General features: G+C 46.2%; 8 protein-coding genes across 8 annotated transcripts; 2 read left to right on the top strand and 6 right to left on the bottom strand.

Annotated features, from left to right (window-relative positions):
- Positions 1 to 6,713: 6,713 nt before the first annotated feature.
- PFICI_07140 (uncharacterized protein) lies at positions 6,714 to 10,300 on the top strand (the record flags this gene model as incomplete). The annotated part of the gene is made up of 2 exons (XM_007835721.1): positions 6,714 to 9,436; positions 9,493 to 10,300. 2 exons carry the CDS (start codon positions 6,714 to 6,716, stop codon positions 10,298 to 10,300), a joined length of 3,531 nt encoding a protein of 1,176 aa, XP_007833912.1.
- A 1,332-nt stretch (positions 10,301 to 11,632) lies between these two features.
- PFICI_07139 (uncharacterized protein) lies at positions 11,633 to 12,925 on the bottom strand (the record flags this gene model as incomplete). The annotated part of the gene is made up of 1 exon (XM_007835720.1): positions 11,633 to 12,925. The coding sequence occupies one exon, from the start codon at positions 12,923 to 12,925 to the stop codon at positions 11,633 to 11,635; it is 1,293 nt and encodes a 430-aa protein (XP_007833911.1).
- A 1,243-nt stretch (positions 12,926 to 14,168) lies between these two features.
- On the bottom strand, positions 14,169 to 14,807 carry PFICI_07138 (uncharacterized protein; the record flags this gene model as incomplete). Its single annotated transcript, XM_007835719.1, has 1 exon — positions 14,169 to 14,807. One exon carries the CDS (start codon positions 14,805 to 14,807, stop codon positions 14,169 to 14,171), a length of 639 nt encoding a protein of 212 aa, XP_007833910.1.
- Positions 14,808 to 14,863: 56 nt separating this feature from the next.
- Positions 14,864 to 15,649, bottom strand: PFICI_07137 (uncharacterized protein; the record flags this gene model as incomplete). Its single annotated transcript, XM_007835718.1, has 1 exon — positions 14,864 to 15,649. The coding sequence occupies one exon, from the start codon at positions 15,647 to 15,649 to the stop codon at positions 14,864 to 14,866; it is 786 nt and encodes a 261-aa protein (XP_007833909.1).
- Positions 15,650 to 17,969: 2,320 nt separating this feature from the next.
- Positions 17,970 to 18,446, bottom strand: PFICI_07136 (uncharacterized protein; the record flags this gene model as incomplete). The annotated part of the gene is made up of 1 exon (XM_007835717.1): positions 17,970 to 18,446. One exon carries the CDS (start codon positions 18,444 to 18,446, stop codon positions 17,970 to 17,972), a length of 477 nt encoding a protein of 158 aa, XP_007833908.1.
- Positions 18,447 to 18,810: 364 nt separating this feature from the next.
- On the bottom strand, positions 18,811 to 19,390 carry PFICI_07135 (uncharacterized protein; the record flags this gene model as incomplete). The annotated part of the gene is made up of 4 exons (XM_007835716.1): positions 18,811 to 18,855; positions 18,913 to 18,965; positions 19,022 to 19,210; positions 19,276 to 19,390. 4 exons carry the CDS (start codon positions 19,388 to 19,390, stop codon positions 18,811 to 18,813), a joined length of 402 nt encoding a protein of 133 aa, XP_007833907.1.
- Positions 19,391 to 20,817: 1,427 nt separating this feature from the next.
- On the bottom strand, positions 20,818 to 21,670 carry PFICI_07134 (V-type proton ATPase; the record flags this gene model as incomplete). The annotated part of the gene is made up of 4 exons (XM_007835715.1): positions 20,818 to 21,143; positions 21,206 to 21,335; positions 21,448 to 21,460; positions 21,636 to 21,670. The coding sequence occupies 4 exons, from the start codon at positions 21,668 to 21,670 to the stop codon at positions 20,818 to 20,820; spliced, it is 504 nt and encodes a 167-aa protein (XP_007833906.1).
- Positions 21,671 to 22,383: 713 nt separating this feature from the next.
- Positions 22,384 to 22,891, top strand: PFICI_07133 (ribonucleoprotein-associated protein; the record flags this gene model as incomplete). The annotated part of the gene is made up of 3 exons (XM_007835714.1): positions 22,384 to 22,608; positions 22,668 to 22,777; positions 22,843 to 22,891. The coding sequence occupies 3 exons, from the start codon at positions 22,384 to 22,386 to the stop codon at positions 22,889 to 22,891; spliced, it is 384 nt and encodes a 127-aa protein (XP_007833905.1).
- Between the last annotated feature and the right edge of the window lie 62 nt (positions 22,892 to 22,953).

Genomic DNA, 22,953 nt, shown 5'->3' with positions numbered 1-22,953 from the left:
TCGAGTTAAAAGAAAGCGGTAAAAAGGGATTTTTATGCTCCTTTATAAAAAAAAGATAGGTTAATGGTTATAGCGCTAATAAAGCCGGGGTACGAAAACCCGCTTTTAGGGTTCCTTTTATTAAGGTTACCTAATATTTAGCCGATAGCCTTAAATTAACCTTTTAATTTTTTGTACTTTTTTTATTATATATAAAAGCGGATTTCGTTTGCCTCCGCTTTAGATAATATTTTGATTTTTTTTTTCCGTTAAGCCTATAAAGGCGTATTCCAAAAATAAATATATCTCCGGGCCTTATCGGTGGTTTTTTTGTCCTTTTTTTTTTATAAAAATAAAAGAGTTTTTAGGCTAAAACGTTAAAGCTTAAAATCGTTAGTTCCGTGCTCCCTAATGCTCCGTTTCCGTAGAATTTTAGGCCTGGGCCTAAGGTTGCGAAAACTCCTAATTTGTTAATTAGTAGAATAATTTCGTTAAATTAATTAAAAAGCGCCTTTTTTAAAGTATTAAAAGTCGGAAATAATTCGTTTTTAAAATTATTAATACGTTTTATCCATTTTTTTTTTTAGCTAGGTATAATTTTAATATTTATAATGCGTAAAAAGTCTTTAACGGCGAGGGCTTTATAAATTTTAGGGACCTAATACGTCCGGGCTTTTGCTTATTTAATTTTCCACTCGAGGAACCACTTCTAAGGGTTTTAGGCTTTAGTTACAATAATAAAATAGAGCTTATATTACAATTTTACGCGCTTTATATAGTTAATTTTATTTAGTTCGTAAAAAGCCTTAAATTATTTAACGTAATACCTAAAAATATACTCCTTTACTCCCTCCGCTTTAACCTTAACGATTTATAAAAAGCCGGGGTTTATTATTTTATTAACCTATTTTTTTAGGTAGTATATTTTATTAATTTAGGCGGAAATAACGTTAGATAAAACTTGCTTAATAGAAACTTCTTTATTATATGCTTTTCGGAGCGTAAAATTTATAAGCATAGGCTTTTTTTTCGGAGCTTTTCCCTTTTTAATTTTCTCCTATTTTGCAATAGCTATTAAATGCTTTTTTTTAAATTGCTTTTAAAGGTCTTTAATATATTTTTTAATTATTAAAGGGGAAAAGCCTTTTTTAGGGAAAAGGAGCGTAGAATCTAGATTTACGAAATATTAGATTTTAAAATAGTTTGCTAAATACTTATACTTAAAAAACCAATTAGGCTAATTATATTTTTTATTAAGCTTAATATTAGCTTTAAATTTTTTAAATTTAAATATTTTTAAACGTATAATAATAAAAAGATAAATTAAGCTTAAAAGCTGATATTATATGCTTTTTTAAAATATAATAATAAAATGCGGAATATAAAGTATAGTAGTTTTACGAGCAAACCGGGCTTATAATTATAATATAATTAAAAAAGCATATAAAATAGGTTTAAAAAAGTTATAATATTAAAATAAGCTAAAAGCGTTAAAAGGTATAGGTATGGTTATAAAGTGTATTATATTTATCTAAGTTCTAATTAAAAAGGGAGTATATAATCTTATTTATATATTTATTTATTAAAAAAATTTATTAACTTCCCTAGAGCGTACGGACCTTATCCGTAAGCTCCTTGCTTTTAATAGGGACATTTATATGCTCCCTGTATCTGGTATTTTAAGGACCCTTAAGGTCTAACTGACTGCCATAATAAAGCATTAATAAAATATAATTTTATAATTTTGCGGCATTTAATTAATATAAAATAACGATTATTATTTAAACTAATAGGTTTAATCTCCCTAATATTAGCCTATAATAAAATCGCCGCGAAATTTGCGCAAATACGCACTAAATCTATTAAATCGATCCAAACATTTTTAGCTTTATTATATATATCGCATATTAATATAAAAATACCATTTAAATCTAAATTAATACCCTTAATAGCCTTAATCGTTCTAATTAAACGTTCCTTATTTAAATAACCTAATCGACGATGCTATAAAATCGTCTATTTAATTAACGGCTTCGTTAATCCGTTTAATACCATTAGAGCTTATATATAGAATAGTTCCTTTTGCCTATATAGCTATAAAAACCACCCTTTTTTAATTATATTAATAATAATTAACACCTTATTATTAGGCGTTTTAATAAAATTACTATAAATTTTAAATTTAGCCTTATATAGCTTATCACTAAAAATTACTTTTAATAGGAAATTTTTAACGTAATAACATTTTTTAAGCGTTAATTCCCGGCGCTTGCCTTTAAGGCTATGCTATACGGTTAATATTTAACCGTATTTTATTAAATATATTATACCGTTCCTAATTATAATAGGTAACCGATTATATTTATTTAGTTTAATAACTAATTTAGCGATAAAATTAGCTTTATCGTTTATAATATAAATATTAGCGCCTATATTTAATAGCTATCGTTTACGCAAATCTAGCGCCTAAATAGCTATTAAAATAAGGAAACTATAGTAATTCGTCCTATTTTATATATGCGAATCGTATTATTTAGCAGGTTTATAGCGCTTATTATTAAGCGTAATTTATAATTATTTAATTACGCTAAAAGCGATTCGCGTATAATAATTATAAGCTATCTTTTATTCTTTTTAATTTTTATCTTAATTAGAAAATTTTATAATTCTAGCGCTTTTAAATTAGTAAAAGGAATTATTATTTATTATAATTAATAATAATTATTAAAAGCCCCGGAATGCGCCTATAGACGCGCCTCCCCGGCCCCGGCCACGACCCGTACCGCGCTTACGGTAATTGCCCTTATTTGCGCTTAATCGCATAATTGCGTTTAATTGCGTAAATAATTGCGTTAATTGCGTAAAATTAGAATTCTATTCGTTTGCAGCTTTCTCGTCGCGTTTTTTGGATTTATAATTAACTCGCCGATAACTCTTTTTACCGCAATATTAATAGTCGCCGTTAATTTAACCGTTGCCATTGGTAAATAGTGAATTAGCGTTATTTTTATTACTAATTATTATTTTATTTGCAAACTTAATTATAAAAAATTATTATAGTTATATAAGTCCTAATATAACGCCTTTTAAGAGGATAGCTAATTAATTTTTTTTTCGTTTTATCCACTTTAAAGCCTTATTTTTAATAGCTTTTAAATATAACTAAATTTAACTATTTAAAGTAAAGCGTTAATTACCAGCGTTATAGCTTTTTTGCATATAATAATTTTATTCGGCATTAAATTTAGCTAAATCTTTGCTATTATAATCGAATTTATATAATTTCCTTAATAATTCTTGCTTCCTTTCGATAATAACAAAATTAAATTAACGGCGGAAAGCATCCTCTATCTTTATGCCTATTAAATAGTATTTTATAATTATTAATAGCGTCCCATCGTTAATTATAGCTAAAATTACAGCAATAATAAACTTTTTATTTAAAGGGTAAATAGGGGTTTTTGCGATCCATTTAACGGCCTGCTTATTAAGCTTAAATAATACTATATAAGCGCGATAATTAAAGATTCCTGCTAAAAACTTTAACTTATCGATTTTAAATTTAAAATCTTTTAAACGAGGAATTAATATAATTAAAGCTTGCTTTAGTATATTATAGCCAATTATATTAGCGGCTATTTGCCCTATATCTTCAGCTATAGCTTCCGTAGCACCCGCTATAATTGCATGCTTTATAACGTTTTAGCCAGCTTTATTAGCGATCGCCTAAGCAGCTATTATAGCGCTTTAATTACTTTTAATTAAAATGCCTTAGCTAGCAATATAGGGTTTTAAATAATTTTTAATACTAAGTGCTATATTATAATAAAAAAAGCTATTCGTAATATTTTTTATATTAATTATAGTGCTATTATATAGGAAATTAATAGGGACTTAATATATTTAATATAAATAAACGGATCTAGCTATATAGGTTTAGTTAAATAAAATGCATAAAACCTAATTGCCTCCCATAGCCCACCGGAAATAGCCGTCAAGCCGGAGGTCCCGGGGTCTGATGCTTTTATCCGTCAAAACGAGAGTTGTACCCATTACTTTAGTTAAAGTCAACTTTCCACAGCTTGCGCTACTGTAGCTTGCATCGTCAACGTTGCGGAATCAGGTCATTTCTGGAATATCTAAAATCACCGGGCCGCGGGCTCCAAGTAGAGGTCTGTTAGTGGAAGCGCTATTACGGATTCGCACGGTGGCGATAGTGTAACGCAGTCGGAGATGAATGCGATGCATACTGCTATAATGGTGTCTGAATTGCATTACACGTAGAGAAGCTCCAGGCTGAGTTAAGGCGAGGGGCACACATAATGTAGTAGCTCGTACGCGTGCGGAGTCTACCGAAAGAGAAGTAGAGCGACAATTGCTGAGCTGCAGCATCTACAAACACTGGCCTTACTAGGAGCCAGGACATGTGTCAATGGTAGAAGGAGGCAAAAGTCATATTACAACGTGGATAATGAAACCCGATACTGTAAAACAACAGGATGAGAAATTGTCGTCTTTCATTGTAGTTTTGTATATATCCGTAATGCACAGACGGTCAACTACTGAAGTGAAAGTTGTCAATATCAGCTCATTTCTCAAACCAAATGACCTCGTTGCAAAGATGGGACATCGCTTGTTATTATGCTTGATCGTGATGCTTCATGCCATGTTGTCGTCGTGTGCCCTTCTGCGGCCCCGCCGGGGGAAGATGGCAGGCAATCGAGATCTGCGTGGTGAGCAGTGCAGGGGTCGAAATAAATGTGGTTTCAATCCTTGCCCAGAACCGGTCTAGGCCTTTCCGACAAATTTATACCCCAGCTGGGTTCGCATGTCAATCCCCCATACGAACATGGGATTTGGCTCCATCGAACAAAGCAGAGGTGGACAATTCTGGAGACCCAAATGTTCAGTTGGCGGCCAACGAGCACAAGGAAATACGGATCTCAACCCACAGAACTCTTCAATCAGTCCTCAGTGGAGGTTGTCGGGACTTTCCCGGCCAATCCTTAGCAGCCCCGAGCATTGTGCAGCATTGATAAAAAAAAAAAAACAATTGCGCTTCCAAGGGGCCGCCGCTAGGTAGTTATTACGGCAATTTCGGGCGCTGGGTGATATTCGTCGACGCCCCAAGAAAAAGGTTTGAAAAAGTTGTTGCCATGTTTTCGTCAGCTGCGACGGAGGCGCTGTGGTTGTGTGCTGAGTAGTAGGTATTGTACATGATGTACAATGCAGTGAGCCAAAACAGCAAAGTTGGTGTTCTACCACGTAGGCTTGGTAGGTAGTAGTATTCCCGGCCGCGTTATTCTATTGAACACTTCAAAGACAGATTAGGACGTGGCTGCAGAACCCGACCCTTGATTCGCTAGTGGACCATACAAGATTCTCGAGCTGTTCCGTGTTCACGAGCGAATCATGGCGGGGAACCAACAAATCTGTGCTAGAGCTCGGGGGAGACACGGACGCAAAAACTGCTACTGTTAATGTTCCACACACCAAAGGCTTGTTCCGCTTATATACCCACGATTTGACAGTTTTGCATCCATCCGATTTGATCGACAAACGACCACCGCGGAGCCGCAGGAAACAGGAAGGGCGTTGAAACTTGAGAGCACGCTATTTTACAAATTGACATGCCGGCAGTCTTATGTTTGCCACTGGGTTGGATTTAGCACCGATTAAGGCTGAGTAGTACCAAAGAAAAGGAACAAGATGGCGTGTTTACAAGTCCTTCTCCAAATACCTGGCCTGAGTCGCAAGCACGCCCCTGGCAGCTAGAATCTGGGCCTCGGGTGTCAAGGTCGATCCCGGCGGTTAGTATCCCAATGTATGAGAGAAGGAAAGAAGGGATTTGGTCAGCTTGGCAGCCCCCCAGCAAAAGCTCAGCACAGCCCGGGTAGAGTTTAGCAGTGAATCTGACAGCGCAAATCGTCTGAAAAATCCGAATAAAATGTAAAATGCCTGCCTGTAGAGTTCGGAGCCGCAGGCGAGCCTACGAGAGCTCCGCGTGTTAGGCCTGCCGCTAAACCCTGATCAGCATTCTCAGCGATCGCTAATACTGCCCATATCCCAGCAGCTGCAGAGTCAGCGCTGCTGCTCTGGCCCCGTTCCACTCTTGTCCTGCATGAGAGGAGCGTTGTGGAAACGTGCCTCCAGTGCGGCTAACCCGTCGTCTTTCTATTCTCTTGCTCCTCGCCTTTATCGACCCATTATCACAATCAAACGTCGCGTTTCTCCTCTTTCTCTATCTCCCAATTATTGTCTTGCCCTCCCCGCTCTTTCCTTTCACCCATAGGGTCGAGTTGCCATCTCGCAACCGTGGCCGGGAGTCCGCTGCTGGCTCGTCTGTAACCTCGAATACACCACCCTGCCTACCCGTCGCCTTGCGCTGATCCGATCCACCCTCCCTTGGCTTTTTTTTTTCTTGCGACAGCGCGCCGCGCGATTACACTGCTCGCTCGCTTTTTGGCGAACCGTAGTCCGTTTGTAATCGTCTCGAAAGTCGTTTCCGACGGAGGGCGCTCCGAAGCTACGAATTTCAAGTCAACCTCACGCTTATTGGAATACACCATTGCCGCGCAGTCGCCCATCCTCGCCATCAATTGTCAGGTGCCCTCATCCATTCCCATTCAAGCGAAATTGGCGCAAGCGGATATCCATCTCCAGCCTGGAATATGCATGCCAAACGACAGCTCTCTTGTTCTCCGCCATAGTCGTTCTTCGACTCATTATTCGTCATGAGGATTGCGATCCGAGAGCAGCTGGCAGTCTTGGTACTGCTAGCTGTTCTTGTTTCCCTCGCCATTCTGTCGATTCCGACGTGGGTTTTCGTTAATCGCTTCGTTGTTAGTGTCGAGACCAATGCTCTGTCCCTGGCTGCCTCACTCAAGGCAAGCTCGGTCGCAGCCGAACTCGAACTGCTACAGACCACAACGAGGACGATATCCACAAGGATTCTAATCCAGAATGCGTTTAGAACATTCTATCTTGGAAACACGACAGAGGCAAACTGGGCTAGCGCAAGCACCGATTTGCAGAGTGCCCTCAATGCCGTCAGTGGCGGCTCAACCAATCTACTTCAAGTGAAATTGTACTCGAGAAACACGACTGGAGATGTTCATGGACTCTTCAACCTGACTGGTACCGACTTGGGTTCTATACTGCTACCCTATGGCGATCCTGATGGTTCACCAATCTACCTTGGCGATACCGAATATGGATACCCAACACGCCTGTATCCTAACATCACTTACTATAACTCGACCACTCCGGATCCTCTTGATACTTCGACGACACTACAGGTTGCTCGTCCGTGGCCAGATATCAAGATCGACAACCCCTCAAACGGCTTGATCCTTGGCCCTCTGGTTATTAACACAAGCTATGCACTGGTGTCGTTGACAGTTCCCATCAAAGATAATCTCAACAGTGGCGTGGTCCTCGGGTACATGACTATGATCGCCGAGGCCACTGCTCTTCTTGGCATTGTCGATTCACGCGAGGGTCTCGGAAATAGCGGCTCCCTTCTAGTCATCGGTCCTGACACCGGATGGAATAGGTTCAGTAAGTATAACCTGCCAGCGAATAGCACCAACGATGCCGCGTCCAATATTTCCGATGCAACTGTCAGATTTGTGCTCCCTCCCACGATAATCTCAGGCTATGCCGACAGACACTCGGACCGAAACTTCGAGCAGCACACATGGGCCACAAACTTCCAGCTCAAGGAGTATCCTGCGGTACTAGCCGCCTTCAAGAATCGCAATGCAGCCACCAACAATGCTAGCAGCTACATGTCTACCACGAACGAACAAGGAGTCAAGGTTGCTGTAGGCTATGCTCGTCCCCAGACGAGCCTCGTGAATTGGACGCTGGTCGTGGAGCAGGAGAAACAGGAGGCTTACGCCCCAATTTCCACTCTGCAAAAGATTATCCTCGGCTGTGTTTTCGGCACATTTGGACTTGTCATTATTCTTATCTTTCCTTGCGCTCATTTCAGCGTCCAGCCAATTCGTCAGCTCAAAAGTGCCACGGAGAAATCGGTTGCGCCACCTGGGTACGACTATAGAGACGAGCTCGATTTCGACGACGACGATGAGGTTGATCCAGAGAATCCCGCATCCACGGGAATCTCCACCAGGTCAGAAAAGGGGTGGCTGCTCAGTTTGAAACGGAAAATGCGTGGGAGGCGAAGACCTGCACCATCGGAACATGACAGCGATCCAAGGCGCCGAATTTTCAAAATACCTGGAAGGGTCAAGGACAGGAAACATTACATCACAGATGAACTGACGGAGCTGACTGATGTCTTCAACGAGATGGGCGAAGAGCTACTCAAACAGTATGGCTCTCTCGAGCAGAAGGTGGCCGAAAGAACCAGCGAGCTTGAGGTCAGCAAGAAGGCTGCCGAGGCAGCGAACGAAAGCAAGACACTATTCATCGCCAATATTTCACACGAACTCAAGACGCCACTCAACGGAATCTTGGGCATGTGTGCAGTGTGCATGGAAGAAGACGACGTTGTTAGGATCAAGCAGTCCTTGAAAACGCTATACAAATCGGGCGATTTATTGCTACATCTGCTCGAGGACTTGTTGAGTTTCTCCAAGAACCAGATCGGACAACAATTGAGGCTCGAAGAGAAGGAATTCCGACTGGGCGATATTCGATCTCAAGTGTTGACCATCTTCGACAAGCAAGTTCGCGAGGGGAAAATCGATTTCAGCGTCACATTCCTGAGTACTGATATGGATCCGGGCAAAAGCCCCGAACGCGAAAGTATGGAGATACAAGATCCCAAGCTACCTGCCATGGGACCTCAAGGCGTTGGAAGGTTGAAGGATATGTGTCTGTGGGGAGATCAACATCGCATTCTCCAGGTCGTCATCAACCTGGTTAGCAACAGTCTGAAGTTTACGCCTTCTGGAGGACGCGTTTCTGTACGAATACGATGCGTGGGTGAGGTAGAGCACCAATTTGACGAGAGTAGAACCTCTTCGTTCTCTCGTGGCTCTGGTCGCGCGGGCCGCACTCGCCATAGGATGGGGTCTGGGTCCAATCGTTCGAACCATTCTGGTAGCTCGAAAGGTGCAGCGACACCGCAACCTTATAAGGGAGGCACTGCCTTGTCCATCAACCCTTTGGACCCAAAGGCCACTCCGCACATCCACATTCGCGAGAGATCACCAACGCCTCCACCCCCTGGTGCAAGATCATACTTGTTCGAAATCGAGGTGGAGGACACCGGACCTGGTATTCCGGAGCACATGCAGCAACGAGTTTTCGAGCCATTCGTTCAGGGCGATCTCGGCTTGAGCAAGAAATTTGGCGGTACTGGTCTTGGTCTCAGCATCTGTCATCAACTGGCGGGTTTGATGGGAGGATCCATTGGAATCAGGAGTACAGTTGGTGTGGGGACAACCTTTACAGTACGAATTCCACTCAAGTACACCAGAGAAAGGTGAGTAAAGTATGAACAGCTACATTTCATGACTCGTCGGCTAAGATTCTGTATAGGGCATCCAGCACCGCATCAAGCAGTGTCAAGTCGCGACCACCAAGTGTCGTGTCTGCTCCAGCAGAGGCAGAAAGTCATCGTAACTCAGTTGGAAGCACCACGACGGCCGAGGCTAAAGTGACTGTCTTGGAGAACCAACCCCGATTGATTGGTCTCAGTGCTCCGTTCTTTGCTACCAGCCCAGGTCCTTCGCCGACACCCAGCAAGAAACGTCAGCTAGAAGCAATAGATCGCGCTAGGGCGGCCAAGGCCGGTGGCAAATTGCGTGTATTGGTTGCTGACGACAACTCGGTCAACGTCGAGGTAGTCAGCAAACTGTTGAGGTTGGAAGACATTTATGATGTCACTATTGCCAAGGATGGGCAAGAGGCATATGATATTGTAAAGGCGAGCATGGACAACAACATTAGGTTCGATGTCATCTTCATGGACATTCAAATGCCTAATCTAGATGGCCTGCAGAGCACTCGGCTGATCAGAAAGATGGGCTACGAGGCGCCGATTGTTGCTCTCACCGCTTTCTCGGAAGAAAGCAACGTGAAGGAGTGTATGGAGTCTGGCATGGATGAGTTCCTGGCCAAACCCATTCGCAGACCAGCCCTGAAGCAAGTCCTAAAGAGATTTGCCACTATCCCCGAGGAGCCAGAGGTTGCTTCGCTCCATAATACCAAAATGACGCCAGAAAAGACGACACCGGATAAGATGACACCAACTGCCGAAACCCCCCCTGGCAGCGAACAAAAGGTCACTCCTGGAGGACCCGAGGTCAGCTATCGTGAAGTCAGTGAAACGAACGGCAATAATTAATGATACCCCCTTTTGTGCTCGTGCACTTTCCTTTTCGGCCATTCCCAGGTACCACCTACTTCAGGCGTGGTGATTTGCCAATTGTGGCACAACTCTATAATCTAGTACTGCAGGTGTCGGTGCATGCGAAGGTCTAATTGGTCTGTCGGCAGACCACGGTGGAATAAAATTGGACATTGGCAAGGCGTCATGGCGTATTTCCCTACACGACCATCCGGAACATACAAGACGGATTTGGGTTTGCTTTGTTGTTTTATTATCCCATTCAGTACATGATGTAATTCGCCCAGATTTTGGTCTGGTTATTATTATTTTTTGGTCTCGGCATGTCTTTGGAGGAAAGAACCATGATAGCAGGCTGCTGACAGCGCTGGACAATGTCTCGAAAAGTTCTTGATGCATATACGAAATCAATGACGAAAATGCGCGAAGAACACTTGGCGACTTCTTGGTCCCTTGCAAAAGTGTAGAATTAATTAGATGCTCTCGCAAAAAGAAATCAACCAGAATTCCCCAAAAAGCCACGGCGACCTGGAAGTCTTGTTTTCAAATCTGCGAAATCCAAGTATTGTGTAAATATAGTTCACTTGAAAAACTCCCGTCAAGTCTTGTCTTGATGCTCGTCATGATTAAGGTACTGAGAATTCGAGAGGTATTAAATATTGATAGAAAGGCGAGTATCAGTTCTCCAGACTTCCTTCTGTCTCTCTCCCACTGGCAATCCAGCAAAGTCACAGACCTTTTCGCTAGAAATCCACCCCTCTCCTCGGTTTGCTCGCAAGTAATGCAAGTGCACTCTGCTTGGACTTGTGAGATGTCCTTGATTTCGTTTGTCCCATTCGTGCAATCGTCTGGGACTCGACAAAGCCGCCCCTTCAAGAAAGCCCCTCTTCATCATTAATATGCTCTGGGATCGAAATATGCGCCCATGCAGCTTATTAAAAACCTGCGGCCCGATTGATTTGGCAAGGGCCGGCCATGTCCAGTGTTTGGTCTATCCATGGCTGCTCACGGCACGCCGATCGGACCCTCATGCTCATCTCATGGCTTTCTTTTGGCAGACATGAATTGATATGCAGTGATATGCACTGAAGAACGGGAGGGGATATCAACCTGCGCCCTCCTTGACGTAGCTAGCACCCTGGAAATTCCTCTACTACGCCTGGATATTAACCCCCAAGTTGATGATCAATGCTCTTCTGCCGATAATATTACGCACAAGCAAAACCGCCTTTTCTTTGCTTGAAAGTCTGCGTGGGAACAGCGGTTGCAACAGCATGTCTAACCTGACAGCCTGGGCTTTGATGATGGTGTATATGGGGGTTATGGTTATCATACATCCTCATACGACTCCTCAAACTCGCGGTGCAGCTTCTCGGCCGCCTCGTCATCGTTGAGACTCCGGTAATGCTCCTCGAGCTCGCTAATGGCGCGCGTGGTGCGGTGATTGGCGTAGCCCAGACGGTCGCGGCGGGCCTCGTACGTCTGGACAAAATACGGCGTCGCCTCGTCGGGACGGTCGAGGCCCACTAGAATCCGCGCCTTGGTGCGCAGCCACTGCTCGTATTGCTCCGGGTAGCGGGCGGCACCGCCGGAGCGGAGCCACTCGGACATTTCCTCGGCAATGGTGTCGGCCTCGAGGAACCGCTTGGTGTCAATCAGGTAGAGGGCAAAGTACATCTTGGCCTCCTGCAGGTGTCGGAGCAGCTGCTCGCGGTGCTCCGAGGCTTCGGCATCGCCCGGCGGAACAAGTGCCTCGTCTGCCAGGGACTGTTCAATGCCATGAATCGTTTTGTGGAAGACGGTCGTGACGACCTCGCCCGGCATGGCACCCCAGGTCTGCATAAGCTTGGCGTAGTGCGGGTATACCGAGGAACGCCACCGATTCGCCGGGTGGCTATTGCTCACGATGATGTCGAAGTAAGCACTGAGGATCGTACGCGCTACTAGTGGCACCTGCGCAGCGCCGAGAATATGTAATTGTGACAATAGACGACTGAGAGGATGGTCCTCTCCGAGCCGAATGCTGATCAGGTTGGCCGCATAGCTAAGGAGCGACTGGGCAATTTCTGGTACTGGTAAGAGTCTGATGACATTGTTCAGAGTTGACGGAATGAGCATCGGACTGGCCTGCTCAACGACGGCTGCATACTGGTCAAAGCACTTGTTGAGAATGGCAAAGTTATTGGCCGAGGTGCGGTCCTTGACGAGGTTCTGGGCAGCAAGCATGATGCCGGTACTCCAATTGTCCGTCTTGTCGCTATCAAAGTCGTATGGAAGACCCGAGAGGTCCCAGGCCTGAGTGTTGAACTGCAGCGTCGCAAAGTCGCGGATGGCAATCAGGCCAGCCTCGGTTAGCCTCAAGGTATCCGGAGCGGCGAGGTGGCCGGGCAAGGGTAGCGCTACGACGATGCCGTTATGCCGGCCCATGGCCGCGCCCGTCAGTTCGTCGGGCGCCGTAACTCTATTTAGACGCTTCTGCCACTTCTTGGAGCCCATGCTGCGGCCGCGAATAACGAGCGGGCCAGTGGCTACGCCGGATTTGGCCAAGCCCATGATCTGGTCAGCATCCTTGGACTTGAGGTTCTTCAAGAGACCCCATGCTTTGAGCCTGCCTTTGTACATTTTATCTCTGGATGAAAATGACTTCTCTCAGCTCATGGCTCGCATAGCAGTGGTGGTGTCACCTGGACGCTTTCAAGCAGGAGAAGCAGCAGACTTACGAGGCGTGGAAATCGTGCTTGTCGGCCATGATGGCCTGCACCTCTTTGAGAGGCTTGTCATCTTCCCACCAAAGATGCGTGATCACGTCTCTGTGCATTTGCCAGTCCTCCTCGGAGGCCCAGGCCTTCCCTCGCGGTGCAGACGACATGGCGGCGCGGCGTCGCTCATGGTACGAATACTGCCTGGTGGAGGTGTAGAGGTGCCAGCAAACTGCGGGGTTGGGAGTATTTGTCACCAGGCCCTTTTTTACCTGTTGGGGGTCATTTGATACGTACGCGCGCGACACTGAGCAAAGAGTAAAAAAAGAGACCAGAAAAGAGAAAAGCAACGACGAGGACAATGTATAAATGGGGTCAAGACTGTGTTTCTTCCTCTTTGAGGTGATCGGCTACTAAAAACGAAACGAAACTTTTGTGGATTAAAAACAGTTGCATCATATACATAGCCGTAGGTAGTTGATGGGTCGCTTCCCTTTTTCGCGTCGTCGGCTTCGGAAAAAAGGGCAGAGAGCTTTTCGAGTCGCAGGCAAACATGCAGAGCTCCCCCCAAAGCGACCAGCAGACGAAAAAAAAAAAAAAAGGAGACGAGCTTCTGCTGGCGTTACACAAGAACAGCCCTATCATTTCCCCCCAGATCATCAAACCAAGGACCTAGACCAGAACCTAGACCACAGACCTGCCCTGCCGCAGGTCGAAATCCCTTCCGCAATCGTGTGGCTGTTGCTATTGCTCTGCTCGATGTTGGCGCTTGTCCTGCCTGTACATGCATGTTGCAGCCAGCAGCGTACTGTACAGTAATAAAGGGCTCCAGTGTCGTACCGATATCGTGCCGGTGTTGTACTGGTTTCGGGATAGCGCCAACGTCCATCCCCCCTTGGAGGTGCAGCGAGTCCCGGCATTGTTCCCAGTTGTCCATTTCCCTACTCGATTCTGTGGGATTCATTAAGATGATGACTGCAGCAATAATTGCGGATCATATGCAGGCTGAATGACCTGGAATCTTGGATGTGGTTGCAATGGTCGGCTTGTCGGGCAAACCCGCGCCAAAGCGAAAAAGAACACCCCCCATCTACCGGTAGATAGATGTCTTGGAATGCCTCCAAATTGGGAGACAATCGCTGCCGCTTTTGTGTCCGCCAAGTTCTTCAGGCAAGTGTATAGGCCGAGCTTTGCCAGTCCACTTCTGCGTCCTTTGACTCGGAAATGTCCATAGATCGCGGATGAATCTCGTATTGATGGATGACAGTATTATCGGTACAGTCAGGAGTTCCCTCGTCCTCGACCGTCTCACATCTGACACGCCTGCCGGGTCCTCGACGGCTAGCTTGATGGACTTGCTCATCTTTCGCCTTCTTCGACTTCCCAAAACTATGTGCTTTAGCTTCTGTCCTGAATTGCTTGCGGCGCTTGACAAATGGTTGATCGTTCAAACCAGAAACGCCATCAGGATCCTGAAAGGGCAGCTTGGGGCTTGGCTTTGCGACCGAGGATATCTTAGTGATTTCAGTCTCTGAATCACTGTCTGCACCCCTGTCCGCATCATTGTCTGAATCGAATTCGATGACAACTGTGCCGTCGGATTGGACCGTCTCCGTGTAGAGCTTGGCCTCGGATTGGCCGGCAGTATCCTGGCGTCTTCGCTTCCTGGGAGCAGAACGAGGCAACGGCGACTGTCGAGTAATGGACTTGATCAAAATGACATCCTCCTCCTCCTCATCACCATCTTTGAAGCGTGAATTGGTTCCATTTTTGATGGGGGGATCGGGAGGGATGCCTTTTTGCATGAGGCCATCTTGTTCTTTCCAGTCAGTAATATAACCGAATATAAACACGCATCTTCTCACTGACCTGTGGAGTTGTAACGAAACTCGAAAACGGCAAAAGGTAGCTGCCGCTTATCTTGGAAGTCATCTACTGTTTGAGCCAGCGATAGAGCTGGTCTTCTTTCCACGTCGAAATGCACGCTGAGGGGCAGGTTTTTGCTCTTTAGAGCCTCTTTGGGGTCCTCAAATGTCAGGCGGGCAGGCACAACAAGGCCTCCATGGGTACTTTGACCAGGGGGATTGTTCATCTTGTAGACGAATAATCGGAGCGTTCCATAGCTCTGTGTGATCTCGTCCTGGGAGCGCCCATTGTCCACTAGAAATCCGTCAGCAGCCATGGTGAGAGATAATGGGAGAAGGGGTTGAGGCAGGCGCGCACCATTTTGGGCCTGTCCAAACTTGAAGAGATGCTTATACACGCCATTGTAAATACCGTCGCACTCGACAATCCATGAAGTGTCTGGCTGCTTTGAGTCGATTTCTTCATGGTGGATGTTAGAGTTGTTGCCATCGATCTGCCACTGAATGCCGAGGTGGTGGCAGCCACGCTGAAAACCACCATCCTTTTTGAAATGGAAACTAAAACGGTGGCCCAAGACGGCTTCAATGTACTTGACTTTGTACGCAATATCGGTAATGTCAATAAAGTCGCCGCGGCGTACTGCACCATAGTTGAGCAATTTCTTCAGACCCCCTGAGCGTTTGCCCGGCTCCTCGCCGGGTGCATCGTACTCGCGGAGGGACCTACGTCCATTGCCTCCATTAATGCTGATGGAGACGGAAAGCCCTTCATGGCCAACCATGATGATGATGACTTTGCCCTCGGACAGGATACGATAAATAAGTGGATGATGTCTGGGACAGGGCTGCTGCTACTACTATCGTTGCTGCTGCCACTACTGTTGTTGCGGCGATGAGTGTGTTGCGGCGATTGCGGTTGGTCTGGACGGAAAACTTGCGAGTTTGTGGTAGTTGAGTCAGAGGCAGGAGGAGAGAGAGGATGGAAAGAACCCACACAGAGCCAGAACCCAAGAACCAGGATCGATACGGGAAGAGAAATTTGGCAGTAGCACGCGCAAGTCTACTTAGCAATGCCACGACCCTTTTAGTAAGAGTGGAAGAATAATCGATGTGGGAAAAGGAGCATACACTGACTACGCGCAAGTCCATGTGCGAATCATGTATCTACTTGGTAGTGCATTTCATCAATTCAACTTTGTCATTTAAAACGTAATCCATCCTAATGAATAGCTATTTTAACACTAGGAATCGTGTGTCTTATTTGATTCTTGAAATCTCAAAAGGTCGTTTTTTTTCTTAGTGTAGCCTGTTCAAGTTCTAGTTCCTTGGGCTGCCACGACATAGCTTAGGTGCTTAATGTGCGAACCAGGGAATGTATGCAGAATTATGCCTGGTAATCGTATATTTGATTGTTCGTGTCTATCAACATCTTCTTCTCGCTATTCGCTAATATTCATATTTGATGTTGTTGTAACCATAAGAGTAGGTCTTTTATGCTTAGCAGCTTGAAAAGGCATTTCGATGAACCCACACCACACAAGAGTCTTCAAGTCACCGTCTTTTCTCCAAGTGACAAATCGAGGGTTGTTTGATGATCTCCTGATTTTGTCAGCAATTGCCTTGTCATCCGCCGTGCACCAACCAACAAGCCGGCGACGTATGCCATTAAACGCCGCTACCTTTCCATATGCCATGTCCACCGCAGAAATTGTCATTCTCGCTAACTGATTTATATGTGCCTCAGCATCCTCTTTGGAGATCTCCCTGGCTTGTTCTTCCAGTTCAGATCCCCAAGGTAACGCTTCTTCACAAGTAACTTGGAGATGATGTCGATACTCGACCAGATCCATCTGGTGTTCAATATACATCACCCTTTGTTTTCCCTTCAGGGCTTCAACTTTCTTTGTGAGATCGGCGTTGTTTTTCTTCAGCTTGGCGTATTCTTTTTGAAGACGACTCATACGAATTGACTGGTTGGCTGTTTTGGCCTGAAGCTTTTCGTGGCATTGTAACAGCGCTTGATGATCTTTCGACAAGATATAGCTATAGGGCAAAGTCGTTGATTGGTGAGTGTCCTTAGTCTTCTTATCATTCGGTCGGCCATTGTCTGCACGTCTCTGGAGCTCATCCGCGAGCATTTGGGCTTTTTGCAACAGGTCTGAACATAGCTTGCGTCTCTCTGCCTGCAACTATCGGCGCGTTAGTTACCTTTCTATCCCTTCTTCTTCTCTCGGGGTCAGTTGTGCGTCTGTGGGATGGGAGATACTGACTGCAAACACATCTGATGAGGGATCCTCTGGCACCTTGACTATCGGCTCGGCGCAGAACTTGCAAATCTGCATGAAAAACTCCTCCTCCTAGAAGTCTTGTTCGGGGCAGAGATTGGAACATAAAACACATGGCTGGCGAATCGGCGAGTCTGAAGAGCTTGGAGTCAGGTGAGGCGCAGCAGTCTTGTTGAGTTTGGCAAGTCAGCAAACCATAGCACAGAGGCGGTAGACAAGGCCAGGAAGTGACCGTATGCACCTACCTCTTGGTTTGAATCCATTCTTGAAGTTCGTTCAAAATTGTTGGAGTCTTTGTTGGTAGGTAGCTTGCTTGTCGAAGCGAGAAAAGGTACGTAGGGTGCTTTCATTAATGCATACCAGAATACATGTAGTAGCTGAAGCTGGTTGATGGACAAGAATGAAAAAGGGATGTATGGTTCTTCGACAAGGTTGATTGTCTCCCTAGCTCGGGGTGTCGCTTCTTGTTTTCTGGTAGGTAAATCTTTCAACAACAGAGTGAACAGGGAAGGCCAGACCAATCAGTGATTATGAGCTGTCATCTGATTAGGTAGGCACTCTCGATCGTTTTCTTCTTCCCCTCCCAAGATATGTGCTGATTATAGAGCAAACAGACTCTAAAAAGAAATATCAAGATTTAGCCAAGCGTCGGCACATAGTGCTGGCATCCGAACGAGTACCTGTCTAGGTATGGACCGTATGGTGTTTAATCACTTGTTATAGAATCACTCATATCCGAGAGAAATTATGTTCTCTAAGCTGTCTTGAACAAGAAAGAAAAGAACCCTCTATGAGACTCGAAATCACAGATATAAAGTCAACCCAAATATTGATTCCCTGACCATGCAGCATCATAATCAATTCCTGCATCCCAATATTGTGTCTCATCGGTTACAGGAGTTTCAGGCGGCGCAAACCACCCTGCAAGTGGATCGCTCATGGCATCAACCTCGTAGAACAGCTTTCTGATGAGCTGCTGGATCTCTTGGTCGTCGGCATAGTTGGGCTTGGGGTTGCGGGCGTTGGGCGCCAGGTTCGCCGTCGCCAGCCCATTCATGACTGCAATCTGCAGCTCCCCCACTGTTGGGCGATCCTTTGGTTCCAGCGCCAGGCAGTGGGCCACGAGCGAGCGCAGGCTGGGGTCGATGTCTAGCCACTCTTGCTTCTTTTCCTTGGCTTCTTTGTCGTTGGTCTCGTGGAGGTAGTAGCCAAAGGATTCAAATGTTCTGCCCTGGAAGGATATCTCTTTCGCTCGGGGACGCGCCTCTTCATCGAATGCCTCGAGGTTAAACATGTGGTGCGTGATTAAAGTGTGCATAAGCTGCAAGTATTTAGCCTTGATATCAATACTGGGATTTTCTCTCATCGTGGCGAACCAGAAGGAAGAGAAAAATAGTGAGGGGACAGTCCCTCGACACTGGAATCGACAACCTCAAACTTACCAGGGCAATGCAAAAAATGTTGGTGTGCGTACCAGGGTTGTTGCTGGAAACTTGACACCAATGCATTTGCTCCTACTTGATATCAATTTGATTGGTCCCGTTGATTTGTTGTCGTTTTATACTCACTGGAGCTTTGTAGCATCTCGATCCGCTGCCATTTCTGTTGCCACTGTAATATGTTAGATGAGCATTGGTAGTTCACGTATCAACAGCCACTTACTCAGATTCGTCAATGAATTGTGCCAGACCAAAATCCGCCATCTATATGGTACTCGTCAATATGATGATGGCTATTTGAAAAGGCTTGATTATACAAACCTTGACAACGGGGACTAGTGGATCACCGCCTGGCACGATATCGCCAATCAATGCTGCAAGTCATGTCAGAATTTGCCCCCCTATATCATATGTGTGAGGCCATACTGACTGTTTTGTGGCTTGATATCGAAATGTACTAATTTATTGGCCTTTGCGGCGGCACTGGCGAATACAGCGGCCACGAGTGGGTTTGTGCTGCCTGATGCAGAACTCGTAGGAGAACTCGAAGATGGAGGAGGAGACGTTTGTGGAAGCATTGTGCGGTCGACCGAGTCCATAAGTTCGACAGCCCTCGCGACTTGAAAAGAAGAGATTCAGCTAAGTAGGACGGCAACATGTGCTCCATAGACTTTGGATACTTACGATTCCTGAAAATTCGCCACAAGACTCTGTCCGGTAACTCTTGCTTTGGCCGATCCCAAGACCCCATAATTCGTTCAATAAGACGATCGAGATCACCGTTGGGGGCAAACTCCATGATGACCAACGGTTCTGATATTACACGAGGATTTGGGTCGTTATATGTTGGATATGGCAAGAAGTTTCTATCCACCCGCTCGACAACTCGAACTATAGTATCATCGTTGAAAAGCTGGCCGTGTCGTCAATATCGTCAGCGAACTCGACTCTTGGGCGCCTTGGCATACATGGTAACCTACCTACCTGCAGTATGTTACATTCCATCCGCAAATCTTCAGCCATTTGTGCGTCCGGAATCAACACTGCCTTGACCGCCAAATCTCGAACATGAGTTTGCTGGTCATCTACCTCTGACAGTTTCGCCGTGATTCCCCACGCCCCTCCCCCAAGGGCCTTGACATATCTAAATCGCCCTTCGTCGGGAAAGTGTTGCTTGAGTCTGTCCTGGGCAGCTCTGTAGGCAGGATTCACTGCGGTCGCGGGTGTGTACGAGAAGTAAGCTTCCCCTATACGCAGTAATGTAATGAATGAGTCTCTGGGCAGATTGAAGAGGGCACAGCTGTAATTCACTCACACCTGATGCGATTCGCAGACTCTCGCAGTTCAAGTTCGAAACTGGATTCCCTTTTCATACGCCGACGCCATTTTTCAAGCCTACGCTCCACTCTTGGAAAACACCACATGACAGCCACAAAGTTGCGCTCGTACTTTTGCGAATATACAGTGTCCAGAGCCGAAGGCAATAGGGCGAGTGTATGACTTTGTTGCAGTTCTAGACTATACGGTAACAGAAGACCAGTTCCCGTATTGCTATCCTCCTCCCCAAGCCGTTCCCATCTCAATGATAGCAACCCGCCGAACCCCTTGACCGAGAAAACGTGAGTATACATGAACAAAGGCCGGGTGTCGAGTCTCTGAATCCGGCATAACAAAGACGATCCAACACAATACAGTTCGCCTATTGTATTCCCGAACTCTTTTGTCATCTGAGATCACCCGAGCCAGTGTCTCAAATCGATTCCTCGTATCAAATATATCCCTCGCGCGACCTGCCAAGGGTTGAAAATCATCGACGGTATGCAAGCAAGCAGAATATTTCGCAACGTAGTTTTGATGAAAAAAAAATCAATTGCCAACCTAGAGTACAGCCCCTCTTCCCCCCCATTCGTCTATGATGGAACCTTCCCTTACAAATGTTGTAACACAATGCAGTAGCAGTAATACAATGTGAGCCATTCCCCCAACATTATCATGGATTCCCTGTTGTCGACATTTGTTCATGTCTGATAAACCGTTTTCGTTGTCCTATTTTGCCATGGTGATTCGGTCATGTTGACCTCTTCGAACCATGGGATATCTCAAGCGTGCGATCGCGATGTCGAGGCATGGGTTTTGGCGGGAAGTTACAACTTGACAACCATCCTCGAAATCATGTACGGATCCCTAGCGAAGCCTGGCGAATGGCCAGGTTCGACGTTCTCACATCTAACAGCTAACGTCGAAGCCAGCCTTCGAGTTCATGAGAAGGGCAACAATGAGACCGTAAAGACCCAAAACTTCGGCGAAAATGAGAATCAGAATCATGCCGACGAAGAGTCGGGGCTGTTGAGCAGTTCCGCGCACACCAGCGTCACCAACGATACCGATAGCGAAACCAGCGGCAAGACCAGCAAGACCGACGGACAGACCAGCACCAAGCTGAATGAAACCAGTGAAGAGAGATAGCTGTTGCTTGAGGCCATCGGAAATCAGGACCGAAACGACGAGACCGTAGATACCAATGATACCAGCCATAATGACGGGAACAATGTCTTTGAAAGAATTATTAGCTAGATGTTTCGACCACAGAAAGATGGAGATGAATGTCACGTACTCTTGACGATGAGGTCAGGTCGGAGGACACCCATGGCAGCGATACCAACACCTGACTTGGCGGTACCGTATGAGGCACCCAGGCATGTGAAGACAATAGCAGCTGTGCAACCCATAGCACCAAAGAATGGCTGTGATGTGTTAGCCATTGCAACCGTCGATGTACGATCTCAAACCGGCAAGCTCGTAGATTTCGAACTGTTATGACGCCAAGGTCGATGGGTGGAGTAGGTGGTAACTAACCGCGTAGACGGGGCTGACATTGAGAGAATCGTTAGCAAAGACATCTTCAGAGGCTGAGGAGTGAGGTGGTGCAATGTTTGCAGTATGTTTGAGATGCAGCAAGTCTGAGAGGATGGGTGCTGAAGCTCTGTCGGCAAGACAAAGCTCAGTGCCAGGGTTGGGGCAAAAAGGCGCTCTCGATTACGTACCAAGCCTCGGAGAAACCAAGAGGTGCTTCGCTCATTTTGTCGGTATTGTTGTGCTTGGTTGGAGCTTTGAAAGAGAAAAGAAAAGAGTCAGATGAAGATGGTCGAGGCTGACGGAATAGAAGATCGTGGGTTGTTGAAATGCGATGGTGACGACGTCGAAGGAGGTGAACTCAAGCACGGCAGCAGCAGCAGCTAACGTAGTGACGGGGAGAGGTCAAGTGTTGCTTTGGTCTTCGCCCCGTTCCAAGGTTTGGGCTTTGATTGGGGAGCTTGGGCGGGTTTTCGCGACCTCATTAGGTCAGCCGGTACCCGGAAAAAGATGACAGCCGAGCCTATTGAGCTGCAGTGCCAGGTCGGGTAGCATGGAAGGTTGCCAGGCACCACCCAAATCTCAAGCTGCGCCTGCACAGACCAGACAGAAGCCAGACCTGGAAGACTTGTGCAGATGCAAAAGCTTGAGCCAGGAAACTCTGCACGGACGCTGTCCCCAAATGGCCTAGCTTATATAAGTTGGCTCGCAACCAGACACCCCAGCTGCCGGCGGTGACAGTACTCTGCAGTACGTACCTTGTTATCGATTAGCGATTGGGGCAGCATTTTTTTTTTCCCTTGTCCGGAAACTGGCGTTCGGAAGTTATCTTCATCTTCACTCATCACACCTTCAAATTCAGCTGCACACCCAGCCTCTCACAACAGGGCGAGCCAACGCAAGGAACCCTGCATATCAATCGCATTCCAGTAACCGAAAATGTCTGACCAGAACCAATCCGCTGCCTGGCCCTTGGCCGACGCTGCCCTGACCCAGGAGCTCCTCGACCTCGTCCAGCAGGCTTCGCACTACCGCCAGCTCAAGAAGGGTGCCAACGAGACCACCAAGACCCTCAACCGTGGTATCTCCGAGGTCGTCATCCTCGCTGCCGACACTCAGCCCCTCGCTATCCTGCTGCACTTGCCTCTGCTTGCTGAGGACAAGGTGAGACTTGCTCCCGAAAAATCCAGAAGCAGAATTCAGTCGCTGACTTGTTGTTGCAGAACGTTCCCTACGTCTTCGTCCCCTCCAAGATTGCCCTTGGCCGTGCTACCGGTGTCTCCCGCAGCGTCATTGCTGCCAGCATCACCACCAACGAGGCCTCTGACCTGATGTAAGCTGAAAAATATATGTGTGGCCACTACGGCGAGAATGGCATGGCTGACTTTTTGACTATAGGACCCAAATCCGCAGCATCAAGGACAAGATCGAGCGTCTTATGATCTAAATATAGTACTAAGCAAAGTGGAGGACGGCGTGACCTTGCACCTAGCGATCGTTGCGAATGCC

This window comes from Pestalotiopsis fici (genome assembly GCF_000516985.1).
Source record: "Pestalotiopsis fici W106-1 unplaced genomic scaffold PFICI_Scf_4, whole genome shotgun sequence".
Classification (NCBI taxonomy): Eukaryota; Fungi; Ascomycota; class Sordariomycetes; order Amphisphaeriales; family Sporocadaceae; genus Pestalotiopsis; species Pestalotiopsis fici.
Note: the sequence above shows the minus strand (reverse complement) of the source record. Positions and strands in the feature narration are given on the sequence as shown.